At 42.5% G+C, this 21,810-nt stretch overlaps 2 protein-coding genes and 1 pseudogene across 4 annotated transcripts; 2 read left to right on the top strand and 1 right to left on the bottom strand.

Annotated features, from left to right (window-relative positions):
* The first annotated feature begins 1,201 nt into the window (after window positions 1-1,201).
* Window positions 1,202-7,111, top strand: LOC115101260 (germ cell-less protein-like 1). Of its 3 annotated transcripts, none has more exons than XR_003859274.2 (15): window positions 1,202-1,688; window positions 2,111-2,297; window positions 2,488-2,611; window positions 2,768-2,864; window positions 3,009-3,106; window positions 3,263-3,375; window positions 3,479-3,544; window positions 3,661-3,745; window positions 3,867-3,957; window positions 4,087-4,227; window positions 4,325-4,394; window positions 4,481-4,556; window positions 4,660-4,770; window positions 5,802-5,889; window positions 6,593-6,677. XR_003859274.2 is itself a non-coding variant. In XM_029620612.2 (15 exons), exons 2-15 carry the CDS (start codon window positions 2,125-2,127, stop codon window positions 6,731-6,733), a joined length of 1,509 nt encoding a protein of 502 aa, XP_029476472.2. In that variant the 5' UTR covers window positions 1,216-1,688; window positions 2,111-2,124; the 3' UTR covers window positions 6,734-7,111. The 3 variants fall into 3 exon arrangements, 2 of the variants coding, with proteins under 2 accessions (XP_029476474.2, XP_029476472.2); XM_029620612.2 differs by having other exon boundaries at window positions 1,216-1,688; window positions 4,660-4,805; window positions 6,593-7,111; XM_029620614.2 differs by lacking the exon at window positions 5,802-5,889 and having other exon boundaries at window positions 1,204-1,688; window positions 4,660-4,805; window positions 6,593-6,695.
* A 3,513-nt stretch (window positions 7,112-10,624) lies between these two features.
* LOC115101258 (protein FAM136A-like) lies at window positions 10,625-13,712 on the bottom strand. Its single transcript, XM_029620610.2, has 3 exons — window positions 13,393-13,712; window positions 13,053-13,193; window positions 10,625-12,965 (listed from the first exon to the last, which is right to left on the bottom strand). The coding sequence occupies exons 1-3, from the start codon at window positions 13,477-13,479 to the stop codon at window positions 12,777-12,779; spliced, it is 417 nt and encodes a 138-aa protein (XP_029476470.1). The 5' UTR covers window positions 13,480-13,712; the 3' UTR covers window positions 10,625-12,776.
* A 365-nt stretch (window positions 13,713-14,077) lies between these two features.
* On the top strand, window positions 14,078-21,210 carry LOC115146923 (prenylcysteine oxidase 1-like; annotated as a pseudogene).
* The last annotated feature ends 600 nt before the right edge of the window (window positions 21,211-21,810 follow it).

The raw sequence follows: 21,810 nt of genomic DNA, 5'->3' as shown, positions 1-21,810 counted from the left end.
AAGGCATGAAGCTGGTGTACAAAACCGAAAGTATTTATCAAAAAATATATAGATTTACAGTATCAGTCAAAAGTTTGCTAAACCTACTCATTCAAGGGTTTTTCTTAAATTTGTACTATTTTCTACATTGTAGAATAATAGTTTTGATGACTTCACTATTAAATAACTCATATGGAATCATGTAATCAAAAAAAGTGTTTATATTTGAGATTCTTCAAAGTAGTTACCCTTTGCCTTGATGACAGCTTTGCACACTCCTTTTATTATATTGAACCTTTATTTAACTAGGCAAGTCAGTTAAGAAAAATCTTTAAAAATGTCCAGCGATGCGGTGGATTGAGACATAACCAATGCAAAAAAAACAGATCTCTATTTTCAACTGATATTTTGTTATTTCAATTTCCGCGGTGGCTCGGACATCGACTTTAGGTTGGTTCAAGGTTTAGGGTAGGGTAGGGACGTCCCAAGGATCTTTAGTTGGGAAAAACATATTTACCTCCTGAATTGAGGAAGTTATTTTAACCTGAGCCGTGGTGCACCGGTTTCCACTAAAAAGCACAGCCACAATGTCAAAATGGGCTATATCGTAAAAATGTATGAAAACAAAAACGTGAGTTTGGTCTTAATTTAAGATATATTAGCTGTGTGGTTAGGTTTAAAATGAGTCTAACAACAAAATGAAAAAAATAGGCGGGGTTAATATGACTTTGTGGCTGTGTTAACTGGTGACGACTCCGTGCCCCGGTTTTTGTCCGCAACGATGGACAGTGAACGGTCAAAAACGGTGAGGGAGGAGCGCCCTTCTCAAATCGGAACAGTAATCTGCATCGCTCGGTCATATTGTCAACAAGGCAGCATAGTGCATCGTTCAAAAACATCTCTTTAAAATAAAATATATGTTTGAATTTTTCAAACTAGTTTTCATTGGAAAGGCAGATATAGCGTTTTTATAAAAAGCAATCACTTTTGCATGTGAAAACACATAATCCTATTCATTACTCCACGTGCTTAATCTATCCTAGCCCTAAACTATGTCACTCGGGTTTTTTGTGATTTCGCCGTGAGTTTTGAACGGGGACCTGGATTATGCCTGAGAGATAAAAGATAGCCCGGTTCCAAAACAAATGCAATCACTTTTCACCCAGTGCAAACTACCCACCGGGGTAACCCGGGCCTGTTAATCGTATCCCCTCGTTGGATTGTTTCTGGGTGTGGTCACCGACCCATTTTCAAAGATCTATACATCTGGCTAAACAATCCTCCAATGCAAACATCCCTACTGTAGTTACCAGATAGCCTGTCCACGTTGACATATCGCCACTACTACAGTAGATGGCAATAATACGCAGAGGCACATTATAGTTAGCACGCTAGAAGAAGACATGGACCTAGCTAGCCTGTGGACTCTAATCTGCATTGTTGTATGAATAATTGAAAGACAATTTGGAATGTGTTCTTGACATTCATAATGATGCTCCAGCTATTGGTAGATCGGATTTGGCCGGATTCGCGTTAGCGCCGTAATATCTTGTCTTTGTTCAATACTTTTAAACGCAACATAGCTGATAAGGCTTGTTGTTTACTTCTAGTAACTTGTCACTGTTGATCTGGCTAGCAAACTAGGCCACCTAATTGACAACACAACTTGCTAACCGACCAGTTAGCCTTGTGCGTTGTAGATACATCAGGTACGTTTCTGTAATACAATACATTAGCAAGCTATTGCATTCGTTATCTTCCCGGTCACAAGCTATGGGTTGCTACTAGTTGTTGTGTGGGTAGCTGGCTAGTTTAGCTTTCTAGCTATCTACCACAGCAACTGTTGCAATCACAACAATGTAATGATAGGTTAGCTGAACACAGTGCCTGAGGTTGTTAGGTTATTGTTGCCAGACCTGAGGACAGGACCTGTGTTCCGAATTCATGCTTTTGACATGTATGAACAACTGTTACGCGAGTGTTCCTGGTCTGAACCTAAATAAAAACTTTCAGAAATGGTTACTCAACAACAAAAGTGACCTGCTATTGTATACCCCTGCATAATGAAGTGCATATAAATTACAATAGATCCGTCCATTTCATGTTGCAGATGATTTTGTTTTGTGTGTAGTGTGCAGGGGAGAGATGGGCACCCAGGGCAGCCGGTTACATACCTCCTCCCAGGATCATGAGGCAGTTGAGCCTACATGTGCCAGTGGCAAGCATGGATGTGAATGCAGAAAGAGGAAACGGACTGCACAATGCGACTGCGACAGTGAGCCTGATGAAGAAGACGCCTTATTGGACACACCACGGAGGTGAGAAGAGTCACACACATCACACTGGAAATACACACAATTTCATAAACCAACAGACACAGCAGGCCGGAGTAAGAGACAAACACACTTATAGAACAGGTGAGGTATTCACATATCTTTCATGTCTTTCATATGGCCAGCCTGTGTCTAACCTTGGCCTGTGTTCTGGTTTGTTTTGGAACTGTAACAGGAAGAAGCTGAAAAGCACATCTAAGTACATCTATCAGACCTTGTTCCTGAACGGGGAGAACAGTGACATCCGCATCTGTGCCCTGGGGCAGGAGTGGAACCTGCACAAAGTGTACCTGTGCCAGGTTAGTACATTGTTCTGTGTACACTACACACTTTATTAGGCCGTCATTGTAAATAAGATTTTTTTTTAAACTGACTTGCCTAGTTAAATAAAGGTTAAATAAAAATGATCTACAATGCACAGAACTCATCCCCCCATGATGTTCTTATTTATGTAGTCAGGGTATTTCTCCAGCATGTTCAGCGGCTCCTGGAAGGAGTCCAACATGATGGTCATTCCATTAGAGATCCCAGACCAGAACATCGACACAGAGGGTGAGGACTTCAGTCACTGCCAGGAATAAAACACTACAAATTGCTTTGTTTATGTCACTGAACTCCTTTTTTGCAGTTACTATACACATTTATCTTGATTTTCTCCGTGTGTGTGTGTGTGTGTGTGTGTGTGTGTGTGTGTAGCTCTGCAGGTAGTGTTTGGATCTCTGTACCGGGATGATGTTCTGATCAAGCCCAGCAGGGTCGTCAGTATCCTAGCAGCAGCTTGTATGCTCCAACTGGTCAGTAGATTATCATCATATCACACTACAGGATCTTTACATGGAATGTTGAGATGATGGTGATATGTGTGAGTTGGAAGTTGAACTTGCTGGAATGCAATTTATGGAACGAGAATAGATGATCAAAGGCCATAATATGCCTGTGTGTCTTTGCAGGATGGTCTGATCCAGCAGTGTGGTGAGACCATGAAGGAGAACGTTGGTGTCAAAACTGTGTGTGTCTACTACTCCTCTGCCAGCATCTACGGCCTTGACTCTGTCATGAAGAAGTAAGCCCCATCATTACATTCCTATTGAGTAATATTAGTTCATCGAATAATACAGTTCTTGTTCTTATCACTCTACATGCATATGCTTGTGTGTCTCCTGCAGGTGTCTGGAATGGCTCCTCAATAACCTCATGACCCATCAGAATGTTGACCTCATGAAGGAGCTGGGGTGTGTATCTTCAATGTTTTCCTATTTTTCCATAGAATTTATACATACTCATAATAGTCTAAGTGTTGTGTGGTTGGTGTCAGTGAGCAGTGTGTGTTTCTGTGCTGTATTTGCAGAGTGGATGTGATCGAACTGCTGATCCAGTCGTCTGACCTATTCGTCATGCAGGTGGAGATGGACGTCTACACCGCTCTGAAAAAGGTACTACTGTAACTGCCTTTGGGACAGTTTCTAAAGGCTGTTTTTGTAGACCGTTGATTTATCTCCCCTTCCCTATCCCTTCTCTCTCATTCATACCCTCTCTTTGTAACTCTCTCCTCAGTGGATGTTCCTGCAGCTCAATCCATCCTGGGACGGTCCCATCAAGCAGCTGCTGGCTGATGCCGACGCCTGGCTTTGCAAACGCAGGACTGGTACGTTCTGTTCCACAGGGCATGTCCACAGCTAGCTACACACCCATCTGAACACAGGGCTGTAGAATATACACACAGACACTGACTGACCAGTCTTTTCTAATGGCTCTTATGTGCATGCTGTTGCAGAGATGGGAGAGGAGGAGCCCTTTTTAAAAGCAGAGGACGGCGCCCCCTTTACTGCTGTCTTTAGACATGTGCGCCTTCAATACATCATCAATGACTTGGCTTCCGCACGCATCCTGGAGAGAGACAACATTCTCCCACCCGGTAAGGGTGATGATTTGGATAGTGATTTATGTTTCACATTCACTTGTGACAGTTTTAGTAGTCATTTTTATTTCCTCTGTAAAACTCCTCATACCAGATTGGCTGACCTCCGTGTACAAGAGCCAGTGGTTTGCCATGCTACGGACAGAGCACGACAATGACAATGGGTGAGAACTGGAGCTCCAAACCAGCAACATCACTCCATGACAACATTCATTCTGTGATTTCCAGTGACTGAAGATATATCCTGTAGCCCACAGGATGCCAACAAGGAGGAGTTTGAGTCAAGTAGTATGCGATGTGGCAGGAAACTGACCAAAGATGGTGATGTGAGTCAGACTATTAGTCTCTGTGTAATAAGGACATCAATCACACTATAAGAACTTCAAACAAAACATCACAAAAGAGAATGTTTTAACTTTATATTCTCAGTACTGTTGGCGTTGGACAGGCTTCAACTTTGGCTTTGACCTGCTGGTGACCTACACCAACCGCTTCATAGTGTTCAAGAGGAATACACTAAGCCAGCCATGTGGGGGAGCTGTGAGTATGCAGCCTCGGAGGCATCTAGCATACCGGTTAGTGTTCCAACGACCTAGGCTGTGGTCAGCACAACACACATAGCTACAGATTTCAAATGTAGGCATTGCATTGTGTGTGGAGTAGTAATGATATAATTATGTTCTGTATAACTGCCATGTTTTATTTTTTTATTTCACCTTTATTTAACCAGGTAGGCTAGTTGAGAACAAGTTCTCATTTGCAACTGCGACCTGGCCAAGATAAAGCAAAGCAGTTCAACACATACAACAACACAGAGTTACACATGGAATAAACAAAACATAGTCAATAATACAGTAGAACAAAATAAATCAAAAAGTCTATATACAGTGAGTGCAAATGAGGTAAGATAAGGGAGTTGAGGCAATAAATAGGCCATGGTGGTGAAGTAATTACAATATAGCAATTAAACACTGGAATGGTAGCTGTGCAGAAGATGAATGTGCAAGTGGAGATACTGAGGTGCAAAGGAGCAAGATAAATACAGTATGGGGATGAGGTAGGTAGATAGATGGGCTGTTTACAGATGGGCTATGTGCAGTGATCTGTGAGCTGCTCTGACAGTTGGTGCTTAAAGCTAGTGAGGGAGATATGAGTCTCCAGCTTCAGAGATTTTTGCAGTTCGTTCCAGTCATTGGCAGCAGAGAACTGGAAGGAAAGACGACCAAATGAGGAATTGGCTTTGGGGGTGACCAGTGAGATATACCTGCTGGAGCGCGTGCTACGAGTGGGTGCTGCTATGGTGACCAGTGAGCTGAGATAAGGCGGGGCCTTACCTTGCAGAGACTTGTAGATAACCTTTAGCCAGTGGTTTGGCGACGAGTATGAAGCGAGGGCCAACCAACGAGAGCGTACAGGTCGCAATGGTGGGTAGTGTATGGGGCTTTGGTGACAAAACGGATGGCACTGTGATAGACTGCATCCAGTTTGTTGAGTATTTGATTTACCTGTGTTCTACCAGGCCTGACTAGCCCCTCACATCTCACTCAATGTTTCTCCCTCGCCCTGTTCAGGTTACGCCTGGCTTCCTTTGATAACAGTGGTAAGCTGGTGTGTAGTCGATCCACTGGTTACCAGCTACTCACCCTGGAGAAAGACCAGGTCAGTCCCACAGTATCCGGTCTGGAGTGTGAAGTTACTGCGTATTAACTCAGCTACTGCGTAGCAACTCAGCGGTGCATAAAAGCCCTGGTCTGCTTTAGAAAGCTTTTGTAAATTACAATCACCAGAACTGCCGTTTTGGGCTCTGAAATTGGTTTATTATGATCAAGTTCAATCCCCACTGTGAATTATTTTAAAGTTAACTGAAAATCAAGATATTTAATTAAATAGTGATCCATTGACTACTACATTTGTTGTGCTGACAAATGTAGTGGGCTCCATAGACTTAAGGAGCCCACTTAAGGACTCTCAGGCATGATGAAAACTACTACATCTACCATGATCCTTTGCTAGTTATGGCCATTTTCACCATGATCCTTTGCAATTAAAATCTTTTGGGGGGGGGGCGTTCAGCCCCATTCAGCAATATTGCGCGTTTCGAATACTTCCTGCTTCATTACGCCATCAGGAGTTTTCCATAGGAAAACGTGGAATGACGTCAGCGCTATCACTATCTACTGGTTTTAATGTCTATTGGTCAGTCAGACCACACGTAATCCACATGTTCTGAAACTTTCCTCCCCTCTTGAAATTAACACATCACTATATAAAGTATTGCCTGAATCAGACCATATAACTATTGCTGTACGTTCTGTGCTCCCCCTATTTCTTATTCTCTCTTTTTTTATTTTCTTCCTACCAGGAGTATGTGGTGATGAACCTGGACAGTCGGCTGTTGTCCTTCCCCCTCTACGTGTGCTGTAACTTCCAGTACACATCTCCTCATATGGACCGCTGTCCTGATTCCCCTGAACCAGAGAGCAGCGCCCGCAGTGTATCCTGATGCCAGCTCCACACCCTCAGCCCAGTTCCCTTACCACTCCCCTTTATAATATAGGCTAATCCTATCCTTGCCCCACACCCGCATCTTCCATGGCCCCTCTCTGACATCCTGGCCTCAATCTGTGGCCCACAGCTTCTACCCCCCCAAACACAACCCTGGCATCTGCATGCTCTATAGCTCAGTCTAGTGTGTTTTGGGATACGTTGTTAGTTTAAAAAATATATTTTTAATTCTTCGGCTTTCATTTTATAATATTATTTTTTTATAACATTCATACATTTTTTGTATTATTTATTTAACATTTTTTTAAAGAAAAAGTGAAGAAAAAAACTTCACCTGCCAATAAATTGTCCACACCAGTGGGCTGTGGTGCTATCAGCAGCGTGTGACCTTCTCTTGTCTCACAGGAAATGATCTGTTACTATTTATGTACATCCATTACTATCCTAATTAAGAGTAAGTCGGCCACTATAGTAGTGTCCAAATTAGCTTTGAATTTCAAATACCCACGGCTGAAAATTGTGCTGTTTTTGCTAGTGGAAATACATTTTAAAGTTTGGTACGGATAGCCCTCCTACGTATTTCCATCTTAACAAACTTGCAAAGGGGGAAAGACGTAGGAGGACTATCCGTACCAAACTTTAAATTGTATTAACAGGCACTAGCATTTCATCCCATCCTTAATTGGTTTAGACATGAATCTTCTGCCCCCTGGCTGAGTATAAAGATACAAATTGTGTCTCCTATTGTCCTGGAAGAGGTGGTCTTACTGATACAGCCCTTAAACAATGTAAACTACGCTTTGGTCCTATTATTGCTCACACCATTTCTATTTGGTGGAAAATTTGAAAAAAACATTTTCGAATCAAAATGACATGCCCATTACTACTCTCAAATTTCGCAATAATGCCTTGCGATCTGGAGGGCAGCCATTTGCATCCACCATTGGACCAAATGTGGAATCCATACCCTTGCTGATATTATGGACAGTAATGGTTTGAGAACATTCCACGATTTGAAACATAACATTACCAGGCAACTAATTTCCCATATTTACAACTTAGGTCTTCTATGTTGGCCTATAGAGGCCCTTGGGGAAACCCTGCTACCAAACCATCCAATGATGGGATTTACAAATGATCTGGGCTCCCGAAAGGACTGATCTCTATGAACTCAGCAAAAAAAATAAACGTCCTCTCACTGTCAACTGCTTTTATTTTCAGCAAACTTAACGTGTAAATATTTGAATTAACATAAGATTCAACTGAGACAAACTGAACAAGTTCCACAGACATGTAACTATCTGAAATTGAATAATGTGTCCCTGAACAAAGGGGGGTCAAAATCAAAAGTAACAATCTGTATCTGGCGTGGCCACCAGCTGCATTAAGTACTGCAGTGCATCTCCTCCTCGTGGACTGCACCAGATTTACCAGTTCTTGCTGTGAGATGTTACCCCACTCTTCCACAAAGGCACCTGCAAGTTCCCAGACATTTCGGGTGGGAATGGCCCTAGCCCTCCGTTCCAACAGGTCCCAGACGTGCTCAATGGGATTGAGATCCGGGCTCTTCGCTGGCCATGGCAGAACACGGACAGTCCTGTCTTGCAGGAAATCAAGCACAGAACGAGCAGTATGGCTGGTCGCATTGTCATGCTGGAGGCTCATGTCAGGATGAACCTGCAGGAAGGGTACCACATGAGGGAGGAGGATGTCTTCCCTGTAACGTACAGCGTTGAAATTGCCTGCAATGACAACAAGCTCAGTCTGATGATGCTGTGACATACCGCCCCAGACCATGACGGACCCTCCACCTCCAAATTGATCCTGCTCCAGAGTACAGGCCTCGGTGTAACGCTCATTCCTTCGACGATTAACGCAAATCCGACCATCGCCCCTGGTGAGACAAAACCGCGACTCGTCAGTGAAGAGCACTTGTTACCAGTCCTGTCTGGTCCAGCGACGGTGGGTTTGTGCCCATAGGTGACATTGTTGCCGGTGATATCTGGTGAGGACCTGCATTACAACAAGCTTACAAGCCCTCAGTCCAGCCTCTCTCAGCCTATTGCGGACAGTCTGAGCACTGATGGAGGGATTGTGTGTTCCTGGTATAACTGGCAATTGTTGTTGCCATCCTGTCCCGCAGGTGTGATGTTCGGATCTACCGATCCTGTGCAGGTGTTGTTACACGTGATCTGTCACTGCCAGGATGATCAGCTGTCCGTCCTGTAGCGCTGTATTAGGCATCTCACAGTACGGACATTGCAATTTATTGCCCTGGCCACATCTGCAGTCCTCATGCCTCCTTGCAGCATGCCTACGACGTGTTCACGTAGATGAGCAGGGACCCTGGGCATCTTTCTATTGGTGTTTTTCAGAGTCAGTAGAAAGGCCTCTTAGTGTCCTAAGTTTTCATAACTGTGACCTTAATTGCCTACCGTATGTAAAATGTTAGTGTCACAGGTGCATGTTCATTAATTGTTTATGGGTCATTGAACAAGCATGGGAAACAGTGTTTAAACCCTTTACAATGAAGATCTGAGAAGTTATGTGGATTTTTATGAATTATCTTTGAAAGACAGGGTCCTGAAGAAAGGACGTTTCTTTTTTGCTGAGTTTATAACTTTAGGAAGCTCATATTCTGAGCGAGCCATTAAAAAAGAATGGTTCACATATATAAGTGAATCTGAACAACCCTTTAACTGGAACAGAATATGGAAAAATATGACCTTGGCATCCCGTAATCCGAACCATCAATTTATACATTTTAAGATTGTCCGTAGACTATTTTACACCAAAAAAATGTTTTATGATGAAATTGGCCCAAACTGCCAACTGTTCACTGTGTCCCCTAAATCAGGTAGGCACATTCCTTCATATGATGTGGGACTGCCCTGCAGTTAAATGCTTCTGGGACAAAGTTACAAAACGTATTTCGAAGTGCATGAATGTAAATATTCCATGCTTTGCATCTACTATATTACTTAACGATGAATGCCCCTTGAATCTCTCAATCAGAGATGATTACTGGTAGCAGGCAGCACTGCAGCAAAAAAAATGTTGGCTCTTAGATGGCTGTCACCTCACTCTCTCCCAATTCTCCAGTGGATACAATTACTATTAATGACATAGACTGACAAGGTGAATCTAGGTTAAAACTATGATCCCTTTTTGATGCCACTTGTTAAATACACTTCAATCAGTGTAGATGAAGGGTGGGAGACAGGTAAAGAAGGATTTTCAAGCCTTGAGACAATTGAGATATGGATTGTGTATGTGTGCCATTCAGAGGGTGAATGGGAAAGACAACATATACAAGTGCCTTTGAATGAGGTATGGTAGTAGGTGCCAGGTGCATTGGTTTGTGTCAAGAACTGAAACCTAGTGGGTTTTTCACTCTCAACAGTTTCCCGTGTGTATCAAGAATGGTCCACCCCTTTTGGGTGGTGCATTGGAGTCAACATGGGCCAGAATGCTTGTGGAACTGAACATTCAATTCTCTGGCAACAGCTCTGGTGGACATTCCTGCAGTCAGCATGCCAATTGCATGCTTCCGCAAAACTTGAGACATCTGTTGCATAGTGTTGTGTAACAAAACCACACATTTTAAAGTGTTCTTTGATTTTCCCCAGGACAAGGTATACCTGTGTAATGATCATGCCGTTTAATCAGCTTCTGTCAGGTCGATGGATTATCTTGGCAAACGTAGAAATGCTCATTAACAGGGATGTAAACAAATTTGTGTACAACATGAGAGAAATAAGCTTTCAATGCATATGGAACATTTCTGGGATCTGGGATCTTTTATTTCAGCTCATGAAACCAACACTTTACATGTTGTGTTTGTATGTTTGTTTAGTGTACAGTACCAGTCAAAAGTTTGGAGACCGACTCATTCAAGGGTTTTTCTTTATTTTTACTATTTTATACATTGTAGAATAACAGTGAAGACATCAAAACTATGAAATAACAAAAAAAAGTTACATCAAAATATATTTTATGTTTGAGATTCTTCAAAGTAGCCACCCTTTGCATTGATTACAGCTTTTCCCACTTTGCATTCTCTCAACCATGAGGAAGGCTTTTCCAACAGTCTTGAAGGAGTTCCCACATATGCTGAGCACTTGTTGGCTGCTTTTCCATCACTCTGCAGTCCAACTCATCCCAAACCATCTCAATTGGGTTGAGGTAGGGTGATTGTGGAGGCCAGGTTATCTGATGCAGCACTCCATCACTCTCCTTCTTGGTCAAATAGCCCTTACACCTCCTGGAGGTGCGTTGGGTCATTGTCCTGTTGAAAAACAAATTATAGTCCCACTAAGTGCAAACCAGATGGGATGGCGTATCACTGCAGAATGCTGTGGTAGCCATGCTGGTGAAGTGTGCCTTGAATTCTAAATAAATCACAACACCATCACACTTCCTCCTCCGTGCTTCACTGTGGGAACCATGTGTGGAGATCATCTGTTCACCCACTCTACATCTCACAAAGACACAGCGGTTGGAACCAAAAATCTCAAATGTGGACTCATCAGACCAAAGGACAGATTTCCACCCGTCTAATGTCCATTGCTCGTGTTTCTTGGCCCGATCAAGTCTCTTCTTCTCATTGGTGTCATTTAGTGGTTTGTGCAGCAATTCGAACAGTTGATATTGAGATGTGTCTTTTGACTTGACTTTTTTTTTTACATTGTTTGCTTTCAGGCCCACAGGAAGGGGATGGTTTTCTCTGGTCGCCAGGAGGGTGAATGTAAAAGCATCCTCAGTTGATAAAAATGTTTAGGGGGGGGGGGGGTAGAAGGGGCAATTGTTTTTTTCAAACCATAGGTTTAATCTAAATTTTGGATATAATTGTAATAAACATGCCATAATATATTGTAAAGTGAGTTTGACAAATATATTTATTTTGGCATAGCAGTATTGTAATGATCTACAGTGAAGGCTTACCTTTACACTTGTCTTTTTTTTAACCAGTCAAGTCAGTTACAAACAAATTCTAATTTACAATGACTGCCTAGGAACAGTGGGTTAACTGCCTTATCCAGGGGCAGAACAGATTTTTACCTTGTCAGCTCGGGGATTCGATCCTCCAACCTTTCAGTTACTGGCCCAATGCTCTAACTACTAGGCTACTCGTCTTTGCAGTCATTCATGATATGCTGTAATAGCCTCACAGATTTACTGTCAATTCATTATTTTTTTTACCATTGGTGTCTGTGCATCCATTTGTACATTATACAGAGATTATTCCACCATGCTTATCGTTATTAAAACCTGCATTTTCAAAAGCTGGATGTTAATAAGGTGTTTGGTGCATTACTATCAAGTTCAACTCTAGTGAAAAAGTTCTGATGAATTGCCAGAAGACACAGCTAGATAAAGGAAAATTCAGGCTAAAAAGGCAATAAAAATGCAATTCCATCCGTTTTCACCATTTGCTTTCATTTTTATATAAAAACTGATAGTGATGAGGGAAAGAGTCACAGAACATGCATGGTTCCCACAAAACAAACAGCACAGAGATCATGCTAGAGGAGAGAGGAACAGGTTGCAAATATTTAGAGCACCGAGGCAGAATACAGACTCCAATAATACAACAGCTAGGCTATCAGGACATGTAATAAATACCTTTACACACAGTTCACAGACACAGGTCTTTTTGATGTTAGACAGTTATGCTGAGTAAGTTCAGCTGGCCTGTAGGTTCAACCAATAAACAGTAAGTGCTACAAAGACACAGAGTCAGTTTGCAGGGGATGTGTAGTTTCTTCAGACTCTGAGCTGAGCTATATCCCCCACCCTCTCCGACAGCATGGACCTGATTAACCTTTTACCAGGACCCAAATCTCATTCCTGCAAGCTGTCCCTTTCCCTCACTGAGGTATTGGATCTGCCATTTATAACTCCCTCTTTTTCACTGTGATAATAACGAGCCATCTTTGAGTCTGCTGTTTATACTTCCTCTGTGTTATTTGAGTCAGATGACAGTCACTGTAGTATAGAGTCCAACCTGTCTCATGCATATGAAGTAAGCTGTTCCCTCCTCACTGTGGAATAGAGTCCAGGTTCTCTTTGAGTCTGTGCGTCATGCTGGGGATCAGGTTGATGTGGTCGTCCACACAGCTTCCCACGCAGTTCTCCATCATGGCCCGCACGGCTGGCTCCTTGGCACCAGAGTCAAACAGGTCCCTGGCCTTGTCATTGCAATGCATGGTACACCTGGTCAGCCGGTCCTGGGCATGGGGGAGACAGAATGTTAATCACAATCAATCACTACAAATTCTATGTATCAAATTCTATGTACACCACATGAAACTCACCTGAAACTTCTCTAGTTCATTGGTCACTAGTCCTTGGGCCTGCGCCAGAGGAGCGTGGCAGCGTTCAATACAATTGTGCACCTGCGACATGGAGTCTGTGGAGCGCTCACAGCACTCTGCACTGCACTTGAACATGAGTCCCTGGATACATTCACAAGAAAGATTTGAACTGTGCATCTGATATAAGCCTGTGTTGACAATAAAAGGTGGCAAATGATCTATGCCTGGAGAAAGAGGGTGATTTGTAAAACCAAAGTTTGTAGATAATGCACTGCACAATATACTGGATTGCATTGTATGTATTGGACATAGCTGAAATTGCATTTCCATAACCACTTACTTGCATCTTGCGGATGTGGTCCCGTTCTAAACTTTGAACCATATCCTCTATGGTTTTCTGTACACGAGCTTGATGCGCCTCTGCCATTTCAAACGTTGCTCTCAGTAGCGTGGGTATTCAAACGGAATTCTAACTGTTAGAAGATACGGTTTGGCTACGTTGCAAAGCTAAATAACAGCCACACCAATGACATACAGTATGCTATTGCAAGATTCGCAAGCCTTGTTACATTACTGTTTCAAATTGTAGGTCACCTCCGTGAAACCATGCCTCTTCGTTCTGGTGGCAATTACATCACATCCGCTCTAGCTTCCGGCATTATCTTGGTAATTTCCGGTTCCAAATAAGGTCGCGATGTGTTAGTTATAGATGTCTTTGACCCCACTTAGTTTGAAGTCCTAACTTTAAACTTTTACAACACTGCTTATTCTATATATTTTTCTCAACGACTTTGACTAAATTACTAGTAAGATGAGTAAATAGCATGATGCGTTTTAAAGATCCTCTGTAAACTTGTAGTAAAACTTAATCGTGAACTCCTTGAGAATATTTTCCTCTACGGACTTTTGAAATGGTGAGCAGTGCACACTTATCAGTCCTTTCTAATTGTTTGATTTTAGCCAACTAAGTGGGGTGATATAGATGTTTTTAAAATATCACACATTTTCATTTTTTGCCAATAACCATGAAAGACTGCTCCTCAAAGTATCAACTGTGTTCTGCCCTTTGACCCCAGACAGAGATATTTAAATACTTGATAGGTCTCTACTACCCATGTCACCACCAGCAGCAGGCTATGCTATCTGTCCTAAATTGACTCAGCAATTCACACAATCGTATTAAAGTGACATGTTTCTGACTACTGATCAGTTGTGAATGTTATTTTTGTCATTGAATGATGATTTCTTTACTCTACTCAGATGCCATTGCTTGGAAATAATTGAAAGGACATGATGATTTCGAAAACCCTGTAATCAGGGCACTCCTGTTCTTGGGACTCTAGAGTCAGCTTCAGAACTCAGAAATCCACCCAAGACGATAGGTAAACCAATCCCAGTCCAGACTCCACATTCCATTTTCTTTTTCAATGGCATCCAGTGAGGCAGGTTCAAAAACAACCATGAATTTAGTTCCATTGGTCCAGAGAGTATTTATATTTCAGAGGACCCATATTTACGACACATTTTTTCACTTGTGAATGTATCATTTCACTCCCCTTGGATTTTGAATGACATTGTAGAGCTGTGGTTGGAGCGGGCATCGGTGGCACTGCAACAGCTTACTTCGTGAGACAGTGGTGAAGTTCGATGTGTTTGAGCCAGGCACTGTGGTGTGGGGTGGGGGGGGGACTAGCCACCCAGAACATCGGGGGCTATGAGTACGAGACAGGGGGCGCAGTTCTCCATCCCTAAACCTGCACATGAAGCACTTCCTTGAAAAACTAGGTGAGACATGTTAGCCTATCGGAAATACACTTGTTTGTTCCTGAAAGAGTGCTGTACATGTGCACAGATGAACTAATATGACACCCATCTATATTTCTCCTCTGTTTATCTCAGGTCTTTCCCAGAGATGGGATGTCCCATGGAAAGGAGCTTACCTTTGAAGAGAGTGACTGGTTTATTGTGAACTTTCTGCACCTGCTTCAGCAGTACAGGTTCAACTTACTGCTGATGCAAATGTGGGTGGACAGTGTTCCGGACAATTTCATGAGGTGAGACTTTAGTTTCTGCTACCTGTCTATTTACAGTACAGCAGTCAAAACCTTTAGTATGAAATAAACATGTTATTAATGAGAGAATGCTAATTGTAGGTAGGTGATGTTTTGATTCTTGTTTTTACAGAATCTACCAGCAGTTCAGCTACTCCTTCACCAGTGTGGAGAAGCTCCTGCATGCAATGGGTGGTGACGGTTTCCTCACACTAGCCAATCAGATGCTGGAGGAGGCCATGTTGAGGGAGGACATTTCTCAGAGCTTCCTCAACGACGTCGTGGCACCTGTGAATTATGGCCAAAGTGTCCGCACCAGTGTTTTTTCAGGGTGCGTTTTTAACAAAAGACCTAAGTTCGATAAGTGGTTTCGAGTGCTCTTATGTGGCCATCCAATGAAAACTAGTGACAGGAAGTTCGGCCCTTTTTACTGACTCAGGTTCTTTCAAATTGTTGAGTCAAAAGAACGACTCATTTAGTTCATTTGATTCAGTATTGCCCAGAACACGCAGGACCCTCCTGAAACAATAATGATTCTACAAGCCTTGTTCACCATAGCACGGGTTTATTGGAGCTGTCATTTTGGACTAAGACTTATAAAAGTGTGCTTCTAACAATGTAGGCCTACATTTGTGATTGCTAGGCATACACATACAATATTTCTTGATACCTTTGAAATGAAGTCTATAGATGTGTCAGCAACCGGACTAGATTGTGGATGACTCTTGGCGGAATGCAATTGCTTGACTGCCGCGAGGGATTAGTACAATATCGTTCGCTGCAGCCCCCCAAACAATGATTTGTTCTCGCGTTCAAGCTTGTTGAGCAGAGAGGCAGGCTCTATGTTTTGGTTCTACAAAGTTGTGTCCATCATAACATTCAATAATAAATTAATTGCAGTCATTCTTGCACCATGCAGTCAATTATCAGTGTCTTTTATCTTCTCTATGCTGCCTGCTGCATTATACATTTTCCTGTGCGCACTGATAGACAGTTGGTGGTCGGAGCACGTCTCTGGAGCCGCTGAGTCGGGGAAGCACTTATTAATCCTGCTGTATTCATTGCAGCCAGCAGGACAAACAAACAACTCAAATGAACGATGAGTCAGTAAAAAGAGTAGTTCAGAAATAACTAATTGTTCACAAACTCACATCACTATTGAAAACATAAGGGAACTGAACTAATCTTGCAAGATGTCTCCAGAGGTGGTGTCACTAGCAGGGGCAGACCCATGCCCCGGTCTGTTAACTGCTAGCTTGTTTAGCCCCGACCTACTAACTGTTAGCGTGTTAGCATTGGTCTGAATTGCCGTGTCCCCAGTCAGCCCAACCACTCACTGGACCCATATGTTCACTTGGCTACGCATGCCTCTCTCTAATATCAATATGCCTCATCCACTGCTGTCCTGGTTAGTGATTACTGTCTTATTTCAATGTAGAGCCTCTAGCCCTGCTCAATATGCCTTAACCAACCATGTTGTTCCACCTCCTACATATGCGATGACAGCACCTGGTTTAAACGTCTCTATAGAGACTATATCTCTCATCATTACTCAATGTCTAGGTTTACCTCCAATGTACTCACATCCTACCCTACCTTTGTCTGTACACTATGCCTTGAATCTATGCTATCGTGCCCAGAAACCTGTTCCTTTAACCCTCTGTTCCGAACGTGCTAGACGGCCAGTTCGTATAGCCTTTAGCCGTACCCTTATCCTACTTCTCCTCTGTTCCTCTGGTGATGTAGAGGTTCATCCAGGTCCCTCAGTGCCTAGCTCCACTCCCACTCCCCAGGTGCTCTCATTTGTTGACTTCTGTAACCGAAAATGCCTTGGTTTCATGCATGTTAACATCAGAAGCCTACTCCCTAAGTTTGTTTTACTCACTGCTTTAGTACACTCTGCCAACCCGGATGTCTTAGTCGTGTCTGAATCCTGGCTTAGGAAAACCACCAAAAACCCTGAAATCTCCATCGCTAACTATAACATTTTCCACCAAGATAGAACTACCAAAGGGGGCGGTGTTGCAATCTACTGCAAAGATAGCATGCAGAGTTCTGTATTACTATCCAAGTCTGAAGCCAAACAATTTGAGCTTCTACTTCTAAAAATGCACCTTTCCAGAAACAAGTCTCTCACTGTTGCCGCTTGCTATAAGACCTCCCTCTGCCCCCAGTTGTGCCCTCAATACCATATGTGAATTGATTGCCCCCCATCTATCTTCTGAGCTTGTGCTACTAGGTGACCTAAACTGGGCCATGCTTAACACCCCAGCCATCCTACAATCCAAGCTTGATGCCCTCAATCTCACACAAATTATCAATGAACCTACCAGGTACAACTCCAAATCCGTAAACACGGGCACCCTCATAGATGTCATCCTAACTAACTCGCCCTCCTAATACACCTCTGCTGTTTTCAATCAAGATCTCGGCGATCACTGCCTCATTGCCTGCATCCATAATGGGTCTGCGACCAAACGACCACCCCTCATCACTGTCAAACGCTCCCGAATAACACTTCTGCAAGCAGGCCTTTCTAATCGACCTGGCCGGGATATCCTGGAATTACATTGACCTCATCCCGTAGGTAGATGATGCCTGGCTTTTCTTTAAAAATGCCTTCCTTACAATCTTAAATAAGCATGCCCTATTCAAAAAATGTAGAACTAGGAATAGATATAGTCCTTGGTTCACTCCAGACCTGTCTGCCCTTGACCAGCACAAAAACGCGTTCTGCATTAGCATCGAATAGCCCCTGTGATGTGCAAATTTTCAGGGAAGTTAGGAACAAATATACACAGGCAGTTAGGAAAGCTAAGGCTAACTTTTTCAAACAAAATTTTGCATCCTGTAGTACTAACTCCAAAAAGTTCTGGGACAATGTAAAGTCCATTGAGAATAAGAGCACCTCCTCCCAGCTGCCCACTGCACTGAGGCTAGGAAACACTGTCACTATAATTGAGAATTTCATTAAGCATTTCTCTACGGCTGGCCATGCTTTCCACCTGGCTACCCCTACCCCGGCCAACTGCCCGGCACCCTCCACAGCAACCCGCCAAAGCCCCCACCATTTCTCCTTCACCCAAATCCAGTTAGCTGATGTTCTGAAAGAGCTGCAAAATGTGGACCCCTACAAATCAGCCGGGCTAGACAATCTGGACCTTCTCTTTCTAAAATTATCTGCCGAAATTGTTGCAACCCCTATTACTAGCCTGTTCAACCTCTCTTTCGTATCGTCTGAGATTCCCAAAGATTGGAAATCTGCAGCGGTCATCCCCCTCTTCAAAGGGGGTGACACTCTAGACCCAAACTGCTACAGACCTACAGTGGGGCAAAAAAGTATTTAGTCAGCCGCCAATTGTGCAAGTTCTCCCACTTAAAAAGATGAGAGAGGCCTGTAATTTTCATCATAGGTACACTTCAACTATGACAGACAAAATGAGAAGAAAAAAATCCAGAAAATCACATTGTAGGATTTTTAATGAATTTATTAGCAAATTATGGTGGAAAATAATTATTTGGTCAATAACAAAAGTTTATCTCAATACTTTGTTATATACAATTTGTTGGCAATGACAGAGGTCAAACATTTTCTGTAAGTCTTAACAAGGTTTTCACACACTGTTGCTGGTATTTTGGCCCATTCCTCCATGCAGATCTCCTCTAGAGCAGTGATGTTTTGGGGCTGTTGCTGGGCAACACGGACTTTCAACTCCCTCCAAAGATTTTCTATGGGGTTGAGATCTGGAGACTGGCTAGGCCACTCCAGGACCTTGAAATGCTTCTTACGAAGCCACTCCTTCGTTGCCCGGGCGGTGTGTTTGGGATCATTGTAATGCTGAAAGACCCAGCCACGTTTCATCTTCAATGCCCTTGCTGATGGAAGGAGGTTTTCACTCAAAATCTCACGATACATGGCCCCATTCATTCTTTCCTTTACACGGATCAGTCGTCCTGGTCAGAAAAACATCCCCAAAGCATGATGTTTCCACCCCTATGCTTCACAGTAGGTATGGTGTTCTCCAAAGGATGCAACTCAGCATTCTTTGTCCTCCAAACACGACACATTTTTACCACTTTTACCACAGCCAGTCTTTAGGAGGTGAACTATGTTTGGGAATCTGGCTTCACCCATTCCCTGAATGACATAGTGATTGTGGCCACATCTCTCCACAAGGGAAAGCCTGCAGGCTTCACCTCTCCACCTTTGCAGGCTTCTCCCCTCCTATCCCCTCCCAGTACCCTGGGCACCTCCACCAGACTGGCCTCCTTAACGTGTCCTACCTGGGGACCTGAGATACCTCTACCTTCAGTGTGTCAAGACATTCTCACCACAGACTCCATCATCAACAGTCTGAGCTCCATTGACCCCGAGCACATCCCACCAGGCTACTCATGCCCGCCAGTCAATGAGAGCAAGGTGTGGAAGGTGTTTTCTCCTCAGCCTCTGTCCCAGGAGCAGCTCCAGGACATGTTCCTATCATCGGAGACAAAGTATCCCGCTCACAGTCCACCCCACAGCGGGACCTCTCCGTTCATCCTTCATGAACGCCTATACTACCTGAACACTGTGGAGTGGGCAGCCAGCATCATGGAAATAAGCACCATCTCAGCCAGGAACTTGGCACTGTTGGCACACCAGCATGGGCAGGTTCGACCAGGAGGACCTACACACGTCTGAGGGGAGAGCTATGAAGAGGGAGGGAGGGAGGGATAGCAGAGGCGGAGAAGGGTGAATCATGAGAGATGGCAATAATATAATTCTGATATATTCCACAGTAAAACACTCCTGTCAGGTGAATACTAGTCTGGGGTGTTCTGCCTCATTATGAATCTAACACTGAAGAAATCCATTGACCCGCTGTATTTGATGTATTTTTTTAATTGAAAAAGTCAACTTAAATAATATCAACTGCAACATTAGTGCACAATTTTCAGCAGATGATATTCTTGTACTGTACTGAATAGAATGATCACTGTGACAACAGCATAGGGAACTGTGCTATACTACAGGGTTAAAGTAAAATGATTGAAAAGACAAGGCACTTGGGTTTTCAAATATATACAGTAGCTGCTTTAGATACTGCTAACTTTTAGAAATGAGTGTCAAATACATTTGGAAAATGTACCCTGTGACGAGTGAACCATCTAAACGAATTTCTGTATGTCTTCCTGCTGTGTCTGAAGCGCTCTACCTCTGGTATAGTGTTGAAAAGATTGTAAAGCAAATTGGTTGGTGAAATTTGTGGTTTTGCAATTTAATTGGCCAACAGATAATTGGAAAAGTTTTGGTGGTGTACAACGATGAAAACAACCATGAAGAACAAACACCTGTACTTTTTCTAGTTTATGTTTTCATGTTAGAAATGTAATTAAAGCAATTAGACTGCATTTTCACATTGATCATTTGATGTTGTTTGAAAATGTACTGTAGTGTATTTAGATATTTCAAAATTGTGCCTTTGAAATGACTAAGCAATGCTCTTTACATCTGAGAATCAGCCTACTTGCTTTCAGAAAATATTTAGTCTATGTTTTTGGAATGTTTTTGTCGTGTATGCGATGAGCAAATTGTACCATAAAACGAGTCTTCCATGGGGACCAAAGTGAAGTATAAGAACGCAAAGTACATTTATTTTACTGTGAGTGACAAGTATCCTTCAGAAAATAATTGTCTTCTGTTCTGGGAGGTAAATTACACATTTCTTGTCATTTGTCTAGAATTAGTTTGAGAATAACCATAGTTGGTTCAGCCTTTCTAATGAACTTTTAGATGTTTTTAGGGTTTCTTTGTGATAATGTGTGATACTGTACAACCATAGTAGATAGTGCACTTTGTTAGAATACTTTTACAGCAAAGTCCCTAATGTTTAGACATGTAAAAACAATATTTGATGGAAGAGGGAGTGTATTTTGAGACCAGCTGATTTGAATCCCAGAAGTTGGCACCGTTCAAATGCAAGCATTTGTAGACCATTTTGAAATTAGAATTTGTAATTGTGATATGTTTTATGCTCTATTTGACATAGTTTTCTATTGCTTCTCAGCTAAAATAAAATTACTTGAAATCACTGTTTCCAATCATAATAAAGAGCCAACACACTGAAGAGATGAATGTCATCTTTAATTATTCAATACATGCCCTGCCAGGCCCGAAGATGCAAATCGCCTCATGTTCTTCAACAAACTGGACATTGAGAGCCCAAACCACATTTTTCTATTTGCAGATGAGGCCATTTGCTCTGTGACATTTGCAGTGCTAGGGAGTAGTTCCACTACATGTAATTCAACTACTAATTTAACTACATTTTGCCATAGCTTGGTGGTAGTTTAACTAAATTCAAAGCTTCGTAGTGTTTGTATTAGTTAACAAAGCCGTGTAGCTTGCTACTACAACTACCCACTAAATCTCTGGCTGTCACACAGGTCGCACTAAACTGTTAACATCTGACTGCAGAGTTATGTGTTCATGCAGTCATGTTTCTTAACTTTGTAGTATATTACATTACAGATTAGACATGATCATTTGTCATGAGGTAGTGTTGATGTAGTGAGCTACTTTTTCAAAGTAACTTTAGTTAAACAAACTAGTATATTTTTATTAAGAGTAGCTTTGATGTAGCTCAACTTCTTCAGTGTGAAGTAATTGGTAGCTTGGTAAACTATATTTTCAAAGTAGCTTTCCCAATACTGGACATTGGTCACTA

The sequence above is a fragment of the Oncorhynchus nerka genome, linkage group LG19, assembly GCF_034236695.1.
Source record: "Oncorhynchus nerka isolate Pitt River linkage group LG19, Oner_Uvic_2.0, whole genome shotgun sequence".
NCBI classification, from domain to species: domain Eukaryota; kingdom Metazoa; phylum Chordata; class Actinopteri; order Salmoniformes; family Salmonidae; genus Oncorhynchus; species Oncorhynchus nerka.
This window is presented reverse-complemented; position numbering and strand designations above follow the sequence as displayed.

What these genes read in the sequence shown, in the direction of transcription:
- LOC115101260 (XM_029620612.2), top strand. Translation starts at nt 2,125, where the DNA reads ATGGGCACCCAGGGCAGCCGGTTACATACCTCCTCCCAGGATCATGAG. An exon ending in AGACAACATTCTCCCACCCG is followed by an intron (nt 4,228 to 4,324) that starts GTAAGGGTGATG and finishes TCCTCATACCAG; the next exon opens with ATTGGCTGACCTCCGTGTAC. An exon ending in AACTGACCAAAGATGGTGAT is followed by an intron (nt 4,557 to 4,659) that starts GTGAGTCAGACT and finishes TTATATTCTCAG; the next exon opens with TACTGTTGGCGTTGGACAGG.
- LOC115101258 (XM_029620610.2), bottom strand. Translation starts at nt 13,479, where the DNA reads ATGGCAGAGGCGCATCAAGCTCGTGTACAGAAAACCATAGAGGATATG. An exon ending in ACCACATCCGCAAGATGCAA is followed by an intron (nt 13,194 to 13,392) that starts GTAAGTGGTTAT and finishes GAATGTATCCAG; the next exon opens with GGACTCATGTTCAAGTGCAG. An exon ending in ATGAACTAGAGAAGTTTCAG is followed by an intron (nt 12,966 to 13,052) that starts GTGAGTTTCATG and finishes CCCCATGCCCAG; the next exon opens with GACCGGCTGACCAGGTGTAC.